Source organism: Gobius niger (assembly GCF_951799975.1).
Source record: "Gobius niger genome assembly, chromosome: 4".
NCBI classification, from domain to species: domain Eukaryota; kingdom Metazoa; phylum Chordata; class Actinopteri; order Gobiiformes; family Gobiidae; genus Gobius; species Gobius niger.
The window spans coordinates 19,415,220-19,430,578 of record NC_136855.1 but is presented as its reverse complement, the minus strand read 5'-3'; the positions used below and the strand labels follow the sequence as shown (position 1 = coordinate 19,430,578).

General features: G+C 39.9%; 1 protein-coding gene and 1 long non-coding RNA gene across 2 annotated transcripts; both read left to right on the top strand.

The window, feature by feature from the left end:
* Window positions 1-10,570: 10,570 nt before the first annotated feature.
* On the top strand, window positions 10,571-12,712 carry LOC306962556. The gene is made up of 2 exons (XR_013792825.1): window positions 10,571-10,753; window positions 11,396-12,712. It is a non-coding gene; the product is annotated as an uncharacterized lncRNA (long non-coding RNA).
* A 470-nt stretch (window positions 12,713-13,182) lies between these two features.
* Window positions 13,183-13,991, top strand: polr2l (RNA polymerase II, I and III subunit L). Its single transcript, XM_079555561.1, has 3 exons — window positions 13,183-13,312; window positions 13,482-13,587; window positions 13,751-13,991. The coding sequence occupies exons 2-3, from the start codon at window positions 13,493-13,495 to the stop codon at window positions 13,857-13,859; spliced, it is 204 nt and encodes a 67-aa protein (XP_079411687.1). The 5' UTR covers window positions 13,183-13,312; window positions 13,482-13,492; the 3' UTR covers window positions 13,860-13,991.
* Window positions 13,992-15,359: the final 1,368 nt, after the last annotated feature.

Genomic DNA, 15,359 nt, shown 5'->3' with positions numbered 1-15,359 from the left:
AAACATCACACCTTGAATACTGTACTGCAGATATAACACTGCAATGTCAGACGGGGTCAGTTAATTTTCAATGCAGTGACAGTTTTCCTTCATCCACTGCAACAGTAGCAGGTGGTTTCCGTCGCTTTCACACCTTCAGCCGAAGCAGCACGAACAAAGCCATAAAAATGAGTCGCTGCACTGTTTATTTGGACGATGGACTGGTTTGCTTACACCCCTCCAACTGTGGTTTGTTTGACACCCCATAAAAGAGCGTGTTTATACATGAACACAAGTCTAAAAATGGGAGAAAAAAAATATCAAACAAATAAGACGAAAAGCCAAAGTGAAAATACTGTAATTTTGCTTTGTCTGAGAAATATTCAGCTCTGTTCAGAACACAGCAGCATCACATCACGTAAGTAACTGTGAAATGTTATATTGATTAAATTTATGGAAATATTTTACACTGCTCTTGTTGCTGAAAAACATCCAATAAAAATAGGCAACATAGTGTATGTTTGTGGTCAAAGTTCTTCAATGACAATGTTTGGTTTCCGTCTGTCTTTCTGACTAATTTTTGTGGTAATGTAACAAGGCAGAGACAAACAGGGACATGTGAAAGGCTGCATGTGACTCACAGCGACTTGTAAAACTCTTTCTGGGTAGAAGGAAAGAGGGCAGTGAAAAAGAGGGAGGAGATACAAACCACTACCCCGTAAAATCTCATTTGGGCTGCAGCAATCAGGCCACTCAAATCAACCATAATTCTACAATGAAAAGCGCAGCCGACTCCACCGCTGGGGACTCTATCAGCAGCACTCAGCTGCTCCAGGCCTGTTGGTACGATATGGCTCATCTCCCAAAAGAGATGGCAAGAGTGGAACAAAATATTAAGCTGCTAATATGCAACTGAATCTACTATCTACTCTGTTGATAACCTGCAAACTGTGGGTGTATTTAGCTCTACAATTTAAAAAGAAGCAAAGTGGTCCCAATTTTTTATCAAGATTTAATATCCAAGACTGTTTATTAGTGGGTTGCTAAAACATGTCGTACCACCTTTGCTGTGCTCAATCCCATCAGACCTCAAAAGCTCAGCAGGGAGAGACCTACTGTAGAGAACTACTGTCGTAGCTTACCACCACCAAGTATGGAGTGAATGAATAATAAAGCGTCTTTGAATTTCCAGAAAAGTGCTATATAAAACAAATGCATCATTATCATAATTATTATTAATGCAGCTTCTGTGCAAATTCAACGTGGAAGACCTACCAGCTGCATTCATTTATCGCCTCATCACCGGCAGCTCTTCACCAATCATCCAATCACAGTCCCAGCTCAAGCCGCACCTTCACAACAGCCAATCACTGCAGCTGTTCATCCAGCCACTCATCACTCAGGACCCACTTCTTAAGCTCCCCGGCCAATCACTCAGCCGTCCCCAGCCGTGCTACAACCCTCCTCCACCCCTTTCTCCGCCTGGCCTCTGCTTGGTGTCACCCACGGGTCTCCTCTTCTACCAGTGTCCAGGCTCCGGGGGAAGATTCTGGAAATCATTAATTGCCATGCATTTCATATCGTTTCAATCTTCCACCGGGGTCTGAGCCCCAAATCATGATACACAATAAAACTCTCTTAACGCCATTCTTGTAGAAGTTGAATTATTATTATTGTCATCCTTATGGTTATGTGAACATCAACATCAACATCAAGGTAAAGAAACATCCCTTATCTATAGTCTGACTAAAAGAAAGTAATTTCACATCTAAGTACTATGCATTGTTAACTCTAAAACATATAAAAAATATAACACGTGTGTTTGCTGTGAACAGCTCACCTCTCCTAATACCTGCTTGTAACTTTACTGGGAGCGGGACGTCTCCAGCTCGTCTCCATGGAGATGTCAACTAAAGGCAGCCACATATGAGATTTATCTATTTTTCAGACTATAAGTCACACTTTTTTTTATAGTTTAGCAGGGGATGCGTCTTATACTCCGGAGCGACTGTTATATGATTTTTTTAATTTTTTTTTATTCAAATATATCATTTCACATACCACTAGAAGGCAATGCAGGCTAATCGACCGGCAGAAAGAATGTTGAGCGAGCGAGAAAGTGGAGGTTGCTCGCGATGAAGGAAACAAAACAAAGCTAATCACGGGTTAGATGGCCACAGCTAGAGGAACAAGTTCGCAAATCAGAGGTTGAAAAACATGCTGTTGGGAGAGGCTTGTCAACGGTGCAGTGGTATGTTCTTTATGCTATAGTTATCTGAACTGTTTATGTGACGTTAACATACCACACACCTATTCAGCCTGTTGCCTTTTTCTTTATTAGGCATTTTATGGCTAGTGCGTCTTAAGCGCCAGAGCGATTTATGGTCCGGAAAATACTGTGACTGGGTAAGGGTCTCATCCCAAGCTGGTCATAAGGAGCATGTTTTGTATCGCTGGCAACAGTATAGTACAAAATGTAACGCAGTGTGCCTTAAAGTATAACAGGTCACCTCTTACACTTCATGGTAAAGTCCATTATCCACTAAAAGGTTACATGCTGTTGTAGTTATTTAATTTCTGTAAGTCTTGCAGCCATAACATAAGTCAAACACCATAATTAAGAAGTGGTGTGGCTGTGTAATATGCACTTGTGTGGTGAATTGCCTTGAATGTGATACTATCATTTACCAACAATCAATTTTATGTCACAATATGCCTCTATGCCAGTCCCAAGCTTAGATAAATGGATTGTAGCAGTGGCTCTTATAGTAACACCATAACTCTATGCATATATATACACAATATCACCATACATTACTATTTGACATGTGTAGCTTAAAGTTAAATAAGTACAATATAGCGTATTAGTATAACAGTGGCGTAGATGTGATAATACGAGAATACACAAGTGCTCAAACCAGAAGCTCTAATAGTCTCCAATAATTAGAATGAGACCAATTGTTTGAGATCACATTATGGAATTTATTATTGACAAAATCTTATATCAAAACAATAATATTAAATAAGTCACTAATAACGTGAATAGTCAAGAAGTTAATAGACCATAAACCATCCCACGACTGTGCAGCTAATTAGGCCTGACGCCATGGATTATTGTTTTATCCTTTTCAACAGAGCAGACTCTGGTCATCGTGACTAGTGTCGCCCTGCATCCTTGCTCGCTAATAGCAGTGTCCTCCTCGAGGGCTTTCCCATCCATCACTCCAGGGAGGTCACTTATTAGAGCCGCTGTGCTTGCTGCTGGCCTCTGCTTGACACACACTCACAAGATTCAAGATTCAGATTCAACTCAGAGTCTGCATGCAACAGTTTACTGAGTGTTTATGAGGAAAACCTGCGTGACCAAAGAGATATTTTTGTTTTTGATCAACAGGCAACTGTTATAAGCAGAAAAAAATGTCTCCTATTTTTCAATTTTTAACACGACACTCTGAAATCAGCTTTCCTTTCCATGACATTTGTGAAAAAAGTATCAGGAAAGTCTACAGTCACAAGAAAAAAATCTTTTGTGTCATTGTCACAACATATTTATACCAGAACTGGATGACAATAAGCCTACCTACAAACAGCTGTAAGTCGTTGCCAGAGAGAAAATGGTTCAAAAAATAACAACAATCGCATCTTCTGTGGCATCATAACCCTTGCAGATAACTGAGAATGGGCTGTCTGCTGAGTGACTGTGCGTTCTGACTAAAGACGGACTGTGTGCAGGATGACTCTGGTCCACAGTGACGGACAGAGTCACTTCTGAATTGCTGTGACATCGCACTGACACTGATGCGAGGGACGCTTTTGTGCTCCACACTGTGTACAACTTTGTACCAGGCCCAAGCCACGTGAGGCAATAACAATGACAGGGCTCCCTTCGACATTATGGCTTTGTCTTTGACTTGGGCTAAACAGCCGGAGAGCGAGCGCACTCTAAACTCACTTCATTTCATAATGGCTTTGGGCTCACGCAATTCCAGATAAGTGAACAAGTGATGGAATCAGGACTAGGTACACATGAATAGGTCTGTACCATTGACAGCTCCTTTATCAGGCAGAACTCCTGGGTAAATTATAACAACCGGTCTTAATCATTACGAAGAACGATGATATGTTTGCTGAAATTCTGTACTTGACAGAGTTGATAAAAGTTTAGTTGAAGCCCAAACCACAAGATTTCGCAAATGTTGATCACGGAAGAATCAAACAGGATCAGAAACTGATACTGTTCACTTTTATGGAGAAGCGGCAGAGTGTCACACAAATGAGTATCATGCCTGTTAAAGACCAGGCCCTGTGCACAATCTTCAATCTCAAAATCAATTTGACTGATTGGCGAAACACATTGCTAAAGGGTGCAAAAAAAAAAAAAAAAAAAACGACGGTTCATAATAGATATCATTCAACATAAAGTGACAGCTTTACAAGCCAACCCCTTATTGAAGAAACTATGTAATTGAAGAGTGACACAAGTGTAACACAAGTACAACTACTCGCTGTCCTTAACACTGGCTTAATAGCTCACACCTGTGGTAAACATTGCTATGTAAATACTAGAGTTTTGGAAAGTATGGTTGAGGCTTCCTTAAAGGAGCTATCCTTGATTTTTTTTATTTTCTGTTATTGGAATAACATTTGTTTTGTCCTTTAGTATATGGTAAAAGCAGACATTTATCCAAAAAACACTGGCTTTAAAACAGTCATACAATGTCAGGCTAGTAGGCATTTTTTACAGTGAAGTGACAGTTCCTCCCTGAAAGTTGTGAAACCTGGTTTAAACTCAGTCCCTGTGAAAAATGTTGATGTTGTAAATACATTAGGACAGTTTGAGATGAGTTTGGCCCAAAAAATAGCAATTTTAAATTTGAGTGACCCTGTTTCTTTGTACAATCAGGTATAGCTCCTTTAAGACTAGTTCAAGTTCTGGGACTAAATCCACTGCCGTTTGTACAACAAAGATCTCTGCGGCCCCAGCGCTCCTCAGTCATCGCTCCATCTGCTCCAGTCTCTCTCCATCTCTCCCTTTGCCTGGGTCGTTGGTACAGCTCTCAGATCAGGTCCTTGGCTGGTGCCACATGTTCAAGTCTCCACCAGCTCTTTGAGTTTCTGTCACACTACACCGGATACTGTCCATCCGAAATAAAGAAAGCCACTCTTCCTCTTTATCTTCACACCGTGTTCTTATTCTCCCACTACCCACACACTCATTCAGTATTCATGCTTTAGCAGACATTTAGGAGATTTATGAGCATGAAGCAGAGCATGTGCATCTATGTTTTTGGTGCAGAGGAAACCTACATTTTCTCCTCAAGGCTCCTCTTTTACCTCTCTGTCCCTCCTCTTTTCTTATCGAGCCAATCCAGATTCTGCTTTGGTTTCGTGTTGCCGTCTTTTTTTAGACTGAAAGCCATGTGCCACTCACTCCTACTCTCCCTCTGCCTCTTTCTCCATCTTTTTCTCCCACTGCCACCCACTCAATCCTTTCACCTCATCCCACTCCGCTTCTCTTCTTTTCCTTCATATGATAGTATGTGCGTGTGTACACATGGGTGCTCCCTGTGTTGGGGTGGTAACATATGCGCATCTGCCAACCTGTCTGAGGCTTACTGCCACAAACCATGTACAGATTTGTCAATTTATCAGCTCCGATACTGAAAATAACTGCTGGACTTTTGCCCACACACAGACACTGGTGCAGCATGTGTTCATGCATTGCAGCTACCACTCCCGTATGATGATTGGTTATCTATGAATTTACGTTCAACACAAAGTATTTTCAGACTTACAGATCTGTAACAAAACATGTAGGCTATTACTCTTGAACACATTCTAATGCGATAACAATATATCACTAAAGTCTTCATGTGACTGACATTGACACATTTTTGCAAACTAAGAGAACAAAAAAACAATGAACAGAACTTAAAAATGTGTAAAAGTTCAGTTTCATTTCCTAATTTAGACACAATTTGGTGGAAAAAACTAGTTGCTGTCAATTTGTGTTAGATTAGGAAAATATTATGTTGACATGGTTTAGTGAAATATCAGAAAAATATTATTGAGATATTGCACAGCGGAATCACATATATCGCAAGTTACTTCAGTCCGGCTACCAAATGCAACTTCGATGATAAAACATTTCATAACATATCTTTAATTATTTCTAAAACTTCTCTATAATTCCAGACTCTGGAACAACCACCTGCCACCTGACATGCCCACCATCACTGACTTTAAAAGGGACTAGACAGTGTTTAAAAATGTGAAAATTATGTATTTTCCACCCCCTTCTTGCTCCAGTCATGTCCTAATATGTAGAATAAGCACAGACCTGTTCACCACAACTGCCTCTAAAATCCTGCACTGTCACTCAGAAAGGTGTTACTTTGGCCCAAAGTGCCATCAGGCAAGAGCTTAATATAGAAGCTGCTGTTACACGTTAGACCTGAGGTGGCAGTAGTGAGTATAGAACTGACAACTTCCAGCTCGTCCCATTAATATTTAGTAATGCAGTGACATTTTATTTCATTTTATTTTAGTATTGATTAGAGCTGAAATGACTAATCGATTAATCGACGACTAATCGATTATTGAAATAGTCGACAACTATTTTAGTAATCGATTAATCGTTTTCTGGTTCACACAGACTCAAATAGAGCAAAAATGACATGAAAATGTAGTATTTTTGATGAAAACCTACTTTTTCATAGTAAGGGTCTGTAGTGTTTTGTACTTTGTAAATTTCATAAATATCCGTCTGTGTCTCATCCAATCAGAATCAGAATTAGGGCCAAGAGCCTCCAAAAAACATTTACTTTAAGTTTCCTCCATCAACCACTTTAGCTTTATGTGATTTTTTTTTTTTTTTTTTAATCCAATTTTCCTACACCATTCACAGCCAAGCGATTAATCGATTAATCGTAAAAATATTCGATAGATTAATCGATGACAAAATAATCGTTAGTTGCAGCCCTAGTATTGATGCACGATTTATTATTGCTCACTTAATTGTTTTTATTGTCATTTTGTTTTTCTGGTAAAGTACTTTTGTCACCTTGAGTGTTGTAGGGCGTGATCAATTGATTGATTGATATTTTTTGAGTTACAAGCTCATCTCTAAATGCCGATACTAACAGTATTATCAACATAATTGACAATAACCTGGTCCTTATTTAGAAAACGTTGAGTGCACAACCTGCTCTATTTTGCTCCTGTAAGTTGTGTAAATCCATATGTTATTCCTATGTTAACAGGTAAAGGGAGTGTTAAACAAGAAATGGGTAGCAGTTATTTCTAGTTTCTAGTTTTTCATTGAAAATCACAATTTTTACTACCTAATAGTAAATTAAGTGATCATCAACGAGGTATTGCCTCAATCATCACATTTTTGACATTCAATCAGCAAAGTCTTCGTCAAATGTTGCTAACACATTACCAAACAAGATAAAGGATCAACACATGCCAGGACTCCCAGGAGGCAGTGCTTTCCACCCCAGTGCTACTCTATAGGGATAACAATGAACCAAATGTAAACACTCCTGTTGACAAGGTATGCAGGCTGCCTGAGCATGGACGAGCAGTCACAACTCACTGTGAGAAATGTAACAATCCTATCTGCATATCTTTGTCCAGTTATGTAATGAAGTGGAAAAAAGAGGGCGCCAATTTTATGGACAGTTCTTTCTTTGTGACTTTCTGTGACTCAAGTGTCCAGAAAATGTACTCTTAAGCTACAAAAACAAACAGAATAAAGATGGATGTTTTTGTGTTTCAATGTGGATACGTATTTAATGTACAGTAATTTCACACATGGAAAAAGAAAAGAAACAGTGTTGTTTCTGGTAGGATCATCCACTATGCAGTATGCACCGACAAGGCTTGTAATACAAAAAAATATATGACACATTTTTTTCATTATCTCAAATATGTTACTGCATGTGCAATCGTTACAGCCACATCTCTTTGGCTATCTAGTGGTGACTAGGGATGGAACAATGCAAATATTATATTAAATCATTCAGTAAAGTTATGGTTAATGTGTACTTTATTATCTCTATTGGGAAATTTGTCCTCTGCATTTGACCCATCCTTCGATGCCGTTGGGGCACTCGTAAGGAGCAGCAGTCGCCCACTGCTGATGGTCAGTATCACCTATTGTACATGTTTTAGTGGAATGGGAAACCGTTGTACCTGGAGAAATCCTATGCAGACACGGGGAGAACATAGAAATTCCACCCAGTAAGGCTCCGTCCCGGGGATCGAAGCCAGGACCTTTTAGCTGAAGCACGAGTGCTAACCGCTGCGCGGCACAGTGGCACTAACAGATACTTCAACTCAATACGCAAAAATGTTCATTAAGAAGGGAATGATTATAGATGTGACGCTAATAGTATTATCAGATATTTCCCTTTTCAAAGGTCTCTGAGAATATTTTGCACTGTATTTTGATTGTCTGATTAAAAGTTTTAATTGAATCGAAATCATGACCTTCCTATTGGAATACAAATAGAATCGTGACTTAAGTGAATCACTGCATTCCTAGCGACCTGGCAAAATCTTGGTATAGATCTGGCTTATGGAGTCATTCCTTGTTGAGACCTCATTTAGTCCTGGTTTAGCCCTAGTTCAATCCTCACATTTACATGAGCTACAAATAAAGTTTGGTGGTGGCTTTTTGCAAATAAGAATTTTGTATGGTAGGGACTGTTGTATAGAATAAAAAGAAAAAGCATTAATATGTCATATTTGTCCTATAAAAAATAAAAATGTGAAGTCCATTAGGGGCTCGACCTGTCTGGACAAGTATTTACATTTTAAGTAAATGCTGAATCTTTTATCAGTGATATCAGTGTTGTATAGTTTGGTTTGACAATAAAATTACTATTTTTGAATGGGTGTAAATAGTCATTCATGGATTTGAGAGGTGTAAAAGTGATGTGTAGGCCTATATCAGCAACATTACAGTGCCTTTACTAGCCTATAGTCTACTTGAAGCAGTTGTTGACAGCAAGCGCCTGAATACAGGTTAAGTCATTGCCTACAGACTGACAGTCTCAAAATCAAGGGCTGTGATTAATTTGGGAATCCAGATTCACATGTCTGGAGCTCTGGCTCTTGGGTCTGTCTCAAAGAGGTGGCAACACTTCTTCGGGCAGCTCCTAACACGAGGTAAAAGCCGGGTCACCGCTACCTGTCCTGTAAATGGGTGATAGCAACCAGCGTCATTCACTCGCCGGCCACACTTACCTGTGTTTTGACTATGCCTTTCCAAGACCCACTGCATCGGTTCCGCTGGCTGTCCCATATCCCCCGGATACTGGCTGAGGGCAGGGTGGACGCGCAAACGCTTCGCGGACAGAATTATAATATCCGTGCCGTCGTCATTACAAGCGGATAGATGGCCCCGCAGACATCAAACAACTGATGCTCCCGACTGTCAGGCTGGCACGACACATCCCTCCAAACGCTGCTCGGTTTCGGGGTTGGTTCCTGTCCACCGGGGATCGGCACCTTGGGTTTTCTGTTGAATTTGCAACACGTCGTCGTCGGCTGTGGCACCTCACTCACTCTCACTCACTCCCGGGTCTTTTCCCCTGGTCTCTGTTTTCGTTCGAAGCAAAGCATGAGCAAAAATATCCACGGATACGGTTCAAAAATCAACACCGCCTGTTTGTTTCACGCATTCAGTCAGCCATCCACATTTCAGACCTCAAGCGCGGACAGTAGCTAAATGGCAACAGCGTTTTCCCGAGAAAGTAGCCCATCCCCTCAGACATTCCCCATCGAAATGTACGTACGCGCGTATTTGCTATTCCCTTCCGTATTCGGCTGCGCAAAAAAAAAATCTCCTGGTTCGCCGGGTTTACGCCATAGATCGCTTACGACATTCACCTGATTCGTTTTTTTTTGTCAAAGCCACACACTGTGGTTCCTGTGGCTAAAGAGCGCCACTGGTGGTTTGTAAAAATCAAGGAGTAGTGGAGTGATCCAGAGAGTGCTGCAGCCTGCCACACAGGGCAGCCTTCTCCAATGTTGGGCTATGTGTTTTTATTCATAATATTTAATAACTCCTAAGGACGTGCACGTTATTGTTGCCTTAACGATTTTTTTTTTTTTATGCTGGAGGAATATTTGCGCATGCGTACAACATGTTTGTAACGCGCTGTGATGCAAATTAGCAGAAAGATTGGAAATTTGAATATTTTTTGCTCTGATGAATTCTGAACGGTGGGCGAAAAATAGTCTAGTATTGTCTAGCAGAGTATTTTCAATATAGTGTATAGGCCTATTCCATGACGCAGCACTGTGCTTTTCATCCTTACGCATTATAGATCCATGAATTCTCTCAAATATCCAGCTGGTCATATGGGAGCTGCTTTTGACTTGAGTTGTTAACTTGCGTCTCAATCTTAATAGCCTACAAAAGATTAAAATGATTTTGTCTTGATTTCATTTCTGCATGGCCTATGTTTAGGCCTCCTGTTTGTCACTGTCATTTTTACCCACGCCAAAAAAATATATATTTATGAATTCATGCTATGCTTCATTTTTATTCGGGGAAATGTTACACTGGTCCCCCACCCGTCCCAACAGATGGTACGTCCCAGTCTCTCCTCCTCTTATTCTCCTCCCTTCTGCTCCCAGTGTCCTCCATCTCTAACGCCTTGTGTCATTTTCTTGAATTGAAGACGTTCTGATTTCCTGCGACTGCAGATATTTTCCCTGCATCTGTTGAGCTGCTGTAGCCCTCACAGTTGCTAGAGAGGTATGTAAAAACCTTTATTTTCCTTAATGGCATCCCTGCAACATTTAGCAAGAGCCATATTCTAATGGCATATTCACTCTTTTTCAGACTCTTGTCTGTCATGCTGCACTAATTCCAGTTAGTCATCTGCACATAATTCTTATGTGCTCTCAGAGGTTGTAATGTCCTGTCTGTTTTTAGTCAGTCATGGTGCAGTTCTTTCCTCCATCTTGTTATCTGTTTACATGACTCATACAATTTTGCTGTTATGCTGTAGAGCCAATAAGAGACATTTCTGACATTGCTCATTATTGGAAAATGATTGTCTATTGAAGCAAAAACAAACAATAAAATACCATCAATGAAGTGGGCTCCACACATCTTTCATACATATTAGTATGTAGAGGAAATGTCTACGCTGTTACATAATAACATCCTCTGTAAAATAAATAAATAAATAAAAAGCCACAGCTGCTGTGACTAAATAAATTCATATTCCTTTGGGGACTGGACAGTTCCCATTTCTCTCATCTTTGTTCCAAGGTCACACAAGGCCCAACCACTTGCTGTGAGTGAATACATGCACATCTGATGCTGCAGAGAAGATACGACGTACGTGCCTAATTTAGATACTACTTTTGTTTGTTTGATATTTCCTTTCAGTGAAGCAGCACAGAGCTGACCTTACAGAGTCCTACAGGCAGGGCCACACCTCTGTCTCCAAGTTCATGGAATCCAAGGCCAAGTCTGGGGCTCCAGTGCCCAAAGCAGCATCTAAAGCTGAGAAGAAAGAGGTCCCTAAGAAGGCAGAACCTGCCCCTGCCACCCCAGAGCCCGAGATCGCCCCTCCTCAGGATGGAGCAGAAGCTGAGACAGCTGCGGGAGAGGCCTCTGGCACAGACTCTTTTGAACAACTCAAACCTTATCTCATCGGAGGTGCAATCATCGCTGCAGGAGCAATCGTACTGGGAATGTTACTAATGGCAAGAAAAAAGTAAAGCAAATACCTAAAGATAAAATCCTTGCGGATTCATATCATGTATCACATTGTTCACAGACATTTATTGTACAGATGGGGAGCTGTTGTACATGTCCTGTAATCTTTCACATATGCAATATTGAATAATGGATCATAATTTCTCATATTGTTTGCATGAACCTACTCAGTATAATACTTAATCTCAACTCTTTCACAAGTTTTGAGGAAATATGTGACTCATAACATACTTGGTTCACTATACTAATATATCCTAAATTTATAAACGGCACTTTAAAAAAGAAAAAGAAAAATTCCCATCCAGTAAGAAAGCAGGGGGAGGCATGTGGTCTTGATTTTTTTTTTTTTTTTTTTTTTTTATTATTTAGTAGGCTGTAGATGTAAAACACTTTACTGTAAAATATAATACAACGATCAATAGCCTTCAAGACTGTACACAAAACTTATTTTTGCTTGTCTTAGTTCACTCTGTTTACAACTTTAAGTAGCAGGCTGGTCAGCCATTTGTGCTATCAGCTTATAAAATCCTCATTTGGATTTTTTCTTTTTTTTTAAAGGAAGAAAAAAACATTTGTGTGTATATGTTGTTTGAGAAAAAGACTAATTATATTCAAATTTCTGGTTTGTATGCAACTTAAGCAAAGCAAATTCATCTCTTGTTTACCAAGTATTGACAGATGTAAAGCCTGATGTAAAGGTTGTGAGAACACTGTTATGTAGGTAGTTCAAGCCACAGACATTACACAAGTTTTACTTACATTTGTGAAGGAAGCAAAATATATCCAAAATAGTTTTAGTATGTTTTATTGTAACACCCCTTAGGTACTTAAAAGACATTATGTCATCTCTATAAAAAAAAAAAAAAAAATGTTTGCATTGTATAATACAGTGTTCCAAAAATATTTATGTTCCTAATTTCAACAGCGTATGAATGCAATAATTCAGATAGGATCTCTCATTTTAGCACAAGAGCTGTAGCAAGTCCAAGACCTTGAAGATGATGTCATAGGTTGTGAGACTGTAGCAGTCAAGATGTAACTAACAAGTGGGTTTTAATGCTGTATATGTTGAGGTTTAGGGAAAGCAGTTTCAATTATTTAATATTAGTGTTTATTTAGTCATTAACAATAGCCTAATGTTTTCCCATAAATGTATAATACAATTATAATTCAGCATTTATTAAAAACAGTGAACCAACTAAATAATGTCTAGTGTATTTTTCAGACACTGAATCAACAGGCTGTTGGCACCATGTACAGTATTCATTTGACTCTCACCATTATCTCAGCGCGTGGTTTTCCTACTGGAATATATATACAAAAAAATCGAGTACACATACAATACAATCAAAGGCTGGATAATAGTAAGATAAATAAATGTCCCCTCCAGTTCGGCAGGTGGCGATAATCAACCACTGGTTGACACATATTTAAGCAACACCGGAAGTGTGTGTTGTTGATGCCGAACGACCGCACAGCGTGTTTCATTCTTTAAATGTATGAGTCTTAATTTGGACTAAAAGTGCAAAACTTACGAAGATACATAAACATAAAAGACCAAAGTCTTTAACGTCGAATTTGATCGTAAGTACAGACGTAACGTCATTTATCACTGAAAATTAGCAGCGAAGCTACCATTTGGCGCATTCTTTGTTGAATACTAACCATTGACAATAATCCACTGTCAATTGTACTAACTAGTCATCTGAGATCGAGTTACTGAAATATACAAGCAGTGTGCGTTTGTTTTTAGGAACCGCGGCTATGATTATCCCAATCCGCTGCTTCACATGTGGGAAGATCGTGGGAAACAAATGGGAGGGTTACCTCGGTCTTCTCCAAGCCGAGTACACCGAGGGGTAAGTTGAAAATATGACACTAAATTTTAAGAGGTACACATTACTTCTGTAATTGTTTATACCGTGTATACTAAAAAGTATGTTTCCGTCTTTACACTTGGTCTGAAATCATATTATTTTACTATACTTACGTCTGACAGTTGCCGTTTCGTTTGCTTTTCAGTGATGCCCTCGATGCCCTGGGCTTGAAGAGATACTGCTGTCGAAGAATGCTTCTTTCACACGTAGATCTTATCGAGAAGCTGCTGAATTATGCTCCACTGGAAAAATGATGATGGAGAAATACATGGCCTAATTTACAGATGGACACATTTTAGCGTCTTATAGCTGAAACTCATTGAAGATATTTCAGCAGGGTTACGTATGGCTGTTTTATAAATAAAGGACTTATAAATTCCATGGTGTGCTTGTCCATCTTTTGCATCGTATTTTACAGAATAATGAAAAGGTTCTGTACCCTTTCTAATACTTGCAATGAAATTACATGTATTTGGTCCTGCATCTTATCAATAGGTTGCATTCACGTGACATCACAACATACTAAAGAGCCCATAGTTTAAAATTGAGGTGGAGGTCAACTAAAGGTGGTAACTGCGATAATTGACAAAATGCATATTTTTATGTCTTTGTTTTTTGGCTCATATCTCAGTCATTACTGGAGGAATCCACATGAAACAAAAACAGTCACAAAGTTCATTGTCTCCTGCCAGCACAGAATGTCCAATTATTTTCTCAGAAAAACGTGAAAGTGGTGACAATATGTGAAAACATGAGCGTGATGTTGTCCAATAGAAAGGACATACATTTTTGTTTTGGAGATTTCTTAAAAATATTTCTCCTATAGAGTTGTATTGGCCCCTGGCCTCCACCTGACATTATGACATCACATTCTAATCAGGGGTAGGCAACGTCAGGCCCGGGGGCCAAATCCGGCCCTCCAGCATAGAAGCTCTGGCCCTCAAGACCATTTTGAGTAAAGGTATTTCTAAAAATGGTCTTGAGGGAGATCGAAGGCCTGTTAATCTCTTAACCCCACCAGAACCAAGCACATTTTCCCCAGTTTGTCTTTACCCAAATGTAACGGGTTGTCTCCCTTACTGCCACTTTAAGTTGGGTGTGATTTTCTTTTGTGTGTGTTTCTTTATTTGCAGTGGGCCAATGGCCATGTCTTAAGTTAAGTGGGCAGTTAGTAGGGGTGGGACCTTAATCATAAAAACATCTGTGCACCTTTTGTTCTCCCTCATTGTTTTGTTTGGTCTTGTCCACCAGGTCAGTAGCCTCACTCATGCTTGTTCATAAATTAAGATGTACTAGTTGAATGTTTTATTTCTTAACATAGCCCTCATTGTTTTGTTTGGTCTTGTCCACCAGGGGTCCAGGCCAGTCTGAGGGCAAGTCGGCTGCTCCGCTGGGACGGCGTGTGGTTGCTGGGGTCATAGCACCTTACCAGCACAGAGACCAGGAGCCATGTTGCGGAGTATGCCGACCGTTCAGCCTGGACCCCTGGAAAAGAGACCTTCACTAAGCCCATTCAAGTTCCTTCCAACCATGTCATTACCAAGCTCCTCCTACTCCTAAGGGCATCAGCTAAACCCCATCTGCCTAACCTGCTCCTCAATCAATTTTAGTAGTGATTTTACGAAATAAACGAACCTAAAACTTTCTCCTGGTCTTGGTCTCCTTGTACCCTGGTGATCGTTACACAAATCTAAACACTTGAGGGGGAAAAACGGTCAATATAGCAACGAAAACGAGGATGAAAACGCAAGAAA

Excerpts from the sequence above, each read along its gene's own strand:
- polr2l (XM_079555561.1), top strand. The coding sequence starts at position 13,493 with ATGATTATCCCAATCCGCTGCTTCACATGTGGGAAGATCGTGGGAAAC. Across the intron at positions 13,588-13,750 it reads CAAGCCGAGTACACCGAGGG|TGATGCCCTCGATGCCCTGG; the intron begins GTAAGTTGAAAA and ends TTTGCTTTTCAG.